Source organism: Etheostoma spectabile, chromosome 23 (assembly GCF_008692095.1).
Source record: "Etheostoma spectabile isolate EspeVRDwgs_2016 chromosome 23, UIUC_Espe_1.0, whole genome shotgun sequence".
Lineage (NCBI taxonomy): Eukaryota > Metazoa > Chordata > Actinopteri > Perciformes > Percidae > Etheostoma > Etheostoma spectabile.
In genome coordinates this window covers 9,385,144-9,390,081 of record NC_045755.1, presented here as the reverse complement: position 1 = coordinate 9,390,081, position 4,938 = coordinate 9,385,144, and the positions used below count along the sequence as shown (strand labels likewise).

The 4,938-nt window shown below is 46.1% G+C and overlaps 2 protein-coding genes across 16 annotated transcripts in view; both read right to left on the bottom strand.

Moving 5' to 3' along the window:
* nrcama (neuronal cell adhesion molecule a) overlaps positions 1-4,938 on the bottom strand; it is a 1,100,153-nt gene that overhangs the window by 85,716 nt on the left and 1,009,499 nt on the right. The window lies entirely within an intron of this gene.
* The window catches only part of nup107 (nucleoporin 107), a 12,725-nt gene that overhangs the window by 2,039 nt on the left and 5,748 nt on the right, over positions 1-4,938 (bottom strand). The window contains exons 14-24 of the mRNA XM_032505079.1: positions 3,995-4,074; positions 3,702-3,761; positions 3,087-3,232; positions 2,911-2,959; positions 2,746-2,815; positions 2,433-2,548; positions 1,396-1,585; positions 1,202-1,308; positions 617-719; positions 332-492; positions 29-154 (exon numbers count right to left, since the gene is read on the bottom strand). Of these exons, the coding sequence (XP_032360970.1) occupies positions 29-154; positions 332-492; positions 617-719; positions 1,202-1,308; positions 1,396-1,585; positions 2,433-2,548; positions 2,746-2,815; positions 2,911-2,959; positions 3,087-3,232; positions 3,702-3,761; positions 3,995-4,074 (1,208 nt within the window). The remainder of the gene's footprint in view (positions 1-28; positions 155-331; positions 493-616; positions 720-1,201; positions 1,309-1,395; positions 1,586-2,432; positions 2,549-2,745; positions 2,816-2,910; positions 2,960-3,086; positions 3,233-3,701; positions 3,762-3,994; positions 4,075-4,938) is intronic.

Here is a 4,938-nt window from a genome sequence, read left to right as displayed (position 1 = left end):
GTGTGTGTGTGTTTGTGTGTGTGTATACCTGGTACTCCTTTTCTCTCATCTCATTGGCTACTCTCTCTGTGAATTTGGCCTCCGGGGCAGGTGCTGGTTTCTGGGGCGCAGAGCTACTGTGGTTGAACCAGTCAGTGAAGGCCTCATGGGCTTCCTTTGAGACAAAAAAAACACATTCAGATCATAAACCTGCAGAACCGACTGAAGTAGTCCTACAGCTACATTGCTGGTGTAGGGATTAGCATATTGATTATTTTTACAGGTGTGATAACTATGCTAACGGCCAGTCTTGATGCGGTTTATAAAAGGAGCACAGAGAGAGGGGACAAACCAGGTAGGCTCTGATGCACAGGTGTTCTCTGATGGCGTTCTCGTCCTCAGCAGGTAGAGACGTGGTCTGACCAGCCCCCGACCACTGGCAGTAAATCTCCCTCATTGAGTCTTCTGGAACTTTAGAGAACACCGCCTTGGCTGCGTCGTGTTTCTGCACGGCTGTAGAGAGAGAGAGAGACATGAGGGTCAGACAGACGCAATGCATCGTGGTCCTATGACGAGAGACTCGGGACCTCCCTGATGTCTAAATAAATACACGATAATACAAAAAAAAAGAAAATACCCAGAAACTTCCTCATGATGGCGTTGGACTGCTTTAGGGACTCGGCTCGATGGGCGGGGTCAAACAGCAGCCAATCGATGACGTCGATCTTTCTTAGGTCCTCCTATCGAAGCACAGCATCACAGTAAGCTCACCAGCGCTACACAAACAAACTACAAAAACTACTGTATGGTGCCAATTTTGACACTTTTGATTTACTTTTACTCATTAGTTTTAGTCAACAAAAGTTAAAAGACATTTTAATCTAGTTTTTATTAATCATGCTTTTGTAATATTTTACGTCTTCTAAGTCTTCTGAAGCTACAACTGACACTGTCGTCTTTGATGTGCTAAGTTATAATGGCAACAAGTTGTTCTTTTCTGTTGCAAAGTTGCCCGAAAAGGCATCATTTACATGTTTATAACACTTTTTATTGTTTACTTGAATCTTGTTTTGTGTTGTTCTGTTTTGCATTGTTTATGATTTCTATCCCCCCTTGTAAAGCAACTTTCATTTATGATTATTATGACTTTTTTCATAGTGGGAAAAAGGTTGTCGTCATAGTTTTTGTGGGAAAATGTCATTGTTTGTTTTGTACTCTGTACCTTTGTGGTTCCCATCTCCAGCGTCTGGTTGTGGTGTGTGAACTCGGTGTCGTCTCTCTCTCTCACAGTCTCCACCACCAGCTTGGTTATCGCAGCCACATCCAGACCTACACAAACAAACAAGTCAGTGAGTAACAATGTTTGTTGTCTTACCGGCATCACTGTGGACGCTTTTCGTTATTTCCCATCTCTACCGGCGTCGGTGGCGAGCTGCAGGCAGCGGGGGCGGAGCTCCGGCTGGTTGACGGTCTCCAAGAAAGCGGCGTACTGAACGGTGGCGACGTCGGCGGGTAACTGGCTAACGTAGCTCGCCACGAGGTCGGTCTGCTGATCCCGAACCAGAAGGGAGACGTAGGCCTTCAGCACGTCCACACACACCTCCTCCTGGGGACAGAGAAGACAGGGGTGGAGAGACACACAGGTAAGCACCCTGAACTGTTCCTGAATCTGAAAAAACACACTGATTCAGATTCTCAAGATAGAAAAACACAACCCGAAACAGTGTCAACATGTTTGATGACGGTGCTAGATGAAAAGTTCTTCACCAAAGTGATTACAATTCATCCTGAGGGGAACATTAGTGTCTGCATGAAAATTTCATGGCAACAATCCAATAGTTACAAGCGGCCAGGGTACAAGCAGCCGAAATGGGTTTCCTTGGGGGAGGGGGGGCTTGCGTCTCGCTTAGAGATAGGGTGAGAAGCTCAGTCCTCTGAGAGGAGCTCGGAGTAGAGCCGCTGCTCCTTCTGGTCGAAGGGAGCCAGTTGAGGTGGTTTCAGGCATCTGGTAAGGATGCCTCCTGGGGTCCTCCCTAGGAAGGTGGTCCAGGCATGTCCAGCTGGGAGGAGGCCCCGGGGAAGACCCAGGACTAGGTGGAGGGACGTCCAGCTGGGAGGAGGCCTCGGGGAAGACCCAGGACTAGGTGGAGAGATTATATCTCCAACCTGGCCTGGGAACGCCTCGGGATCCCCCAGTCGGAGCTGGTTAATGTGGCTCGGGAAAGGGAAGTTTGGGGTCCCCAGCTGGAGCTGCTGCCCCTGAGACCTGATACCAGATAAGCCGATGAAGATGGATTTATGGATTGGATTGGATGGATGGATGGATGGATGGATGACTCCAATAGTTAAAGTAAAGATTTTCCAGACTGGAATAAAGTGGTGGGCCAACCGCCCCCTTTGAAAACGAGATGGTACATCTTTATCCTGAACTGTGACGTATTCGTCTACTTTACCTTCAGTGCCAAACCCAGAGAGCGGAAAAACAGCAGCAGGTGAGTCATGAAACGCAGCAGGTGGGAGGGGAGGGGCTTAGAGGTTGTCATCCAATCAGAAAACTCCTCGAACAGACCTGAGAGAGAGAGAGAGGGGAAAAGGTTAGGGTTTATGGATAGAAGCAGTCTTTTTTGGGGTTATAAGTAAATTTTTAAGTCATAGTAAAACTGTATTATTAATATTAATACATTCTATTTTTCTTTCCTGTGTTGCTTAAAGAGCAGATCTCAAATTAGATTCCTCTGCAGGGGTCAGAGGTCAGAGATGTCTTACCGTCCAGGTCTCCCAGGATGACAAACTTCTGGATGACATGGTGATGCTCTTTTGTCTCCTCCGACACCCTCTACGCACACGCACAAAGAGAAAGAAGCTGGTTTTATGTGTGTGTGTTCCATCCCGTGACTCACCAATCACATTCAGTTATTGTGCGAGTTTCACCTTCAACTCTAAGGCCTGAAGTTCCTCAAACACCTTTTCCATCGTCCAACTACAAAAGAGAAAGACAGTGGAATCATCAGAGATATGAGGTGTGTGTGTGTGTGTGTGTGTGTGTGTGTGTGTGTGTGTGTGTGTGTGTGTGTGTGTGTGTGTGTGTGTGTGTGTGTGTGTCGTACTTGGCCTCCAGGTATTCTCGTGGCAGCGTCTCCATTTCCTGGTGGGCCATACCCGATGACATCAGTTCCTTTTCGACCAGTGAGTCCACCATCACTTTGAAGTGCGCCCACACACAGTCCTCCCATGATTCACACACTGCCAGGAGCTGACACACAGAAACACACACACACACACAGTTAAGCTTGATTACGTAAGTGGCCTGATGTTTGTTTGGATTAGCATTCAATTAATCTGCAACTACTGTTGTTGTTTAATCAAAAATTCTAAACTATTTTCTGGTTCCAACGTGAGAAATTGTTGCTAATCTCTGTTTTATATTTATGCACACTGAATATCTTTGGGTTTTGGACTGTAGGCCAGATAGAACAAGACTAGCAGACTTCCCCTTGGACTCTGGGCATTTGCCATTATGTCTCGACACTTTATAGACAAAACATTCATAGATTAATATAAAATAAATAATTAAACGTGCACCCAAACACCGATCCTAACCCTGCTGACTTCTGGTCCTAGATCTAGTCGAAGATGGACAAACCGGTCCTATCATTAATAACATATACACAAACAGAATCACGCACACATGCAGACACAGAAATAGGAAGTCATTACATTACCGGTTTGAGGTTTCCACTCAGGCTGGAGTAGATCGCTCTCTCATATCTGTTTAACTGCTCCTAAAACAGACAAACGCACACAGCAGGTTAACGCTGAATTGTTTTGTTCATTTTGAAGTCTTTTCCCAAAATGTACCTGCGTGCAGATGGTTAAAGAAGAAAACACTTCCTACAGTCTAATAGCCAACAGTCTAATACACAGTGCAACGATAATTCTTCATAGTTAATTCTGTAATAATCAATGTTTTGTGTGTGTGTGTGTGTGTGTGTGTGTGTGTGTGTGTGTGTGTTACCTCCTCAGCCATTCTCCAGCAGCAGGCCTTCCAGATTCCTCTCTGAGGGTTTCCTTCAACGGGCTGCAACTCTATACTCACTGCGGAGAGAGGTGAGAGTGGTAACCCTTGGTTGGTTGTAAGGGTCACCCATACTATCTTCATGTGCAGCTTTTTCTTTATGTGATGGGGAACATGCATTACGTGTATTTGTTTTTTGCTGTCACTTGTAGATGTAATAAGCTGTGTTATCTGAGGCCTGAGCTGGGACCACGGATGTTTGCAGAAGATATTTGTATACATCATGAGTGGTTGTTGTAGGCGGGGGTATAAAGGGGACGTGTTTGTTAATTCGGGATCAGCTGATCGATCGAGGAGAGAGAGACTTCGGAGCTCAACGGGAGAGGGGCTGACGATGGAGGAGGGCTCTGGTTTTCTGCAGGCCTGCCAGATGGGAATACACGGCGGATCATGTGGGGGTTTTTTTTTTTTTGCCGAGAAACCTTTCTCTTAGTGGATTTCAATTGGAAGACATTCTGGTCCACTGCATCCACCCTTCTTCCAATCGGACTTGGCGAGGTCCGTAAGTTACCCGTCAACTCATATTGACAGCAGCGTCTCGCCACGCTTCACCCGGCATTTTTGTTAGTGTTCTTGGTTTGGTTTCAAAGGAGGAGGACTTTTTCCGGATTATTTCTGAACAGCGGGACAGTGGGTCTTTTTTTCCGGTGGAGGGGTTTGGATGTGCGAGATTGTTTATGAATATGTTTGTATGAAGGAGTACGTTGCTGTGTTTGGCTTCAATACACTTTGTGAAACTCAAATCTATGTTGTTCTTCGTCAGTGGACAAGGTTATTACTGGCACTTATCGGTATGTAAGGGGTTGTGGTGGATGACACAGTTGCGGTCTGATTGAGTAGCAGGGATAGGGTGAACACAACCTTTTTTATTGATATTAGAGAGC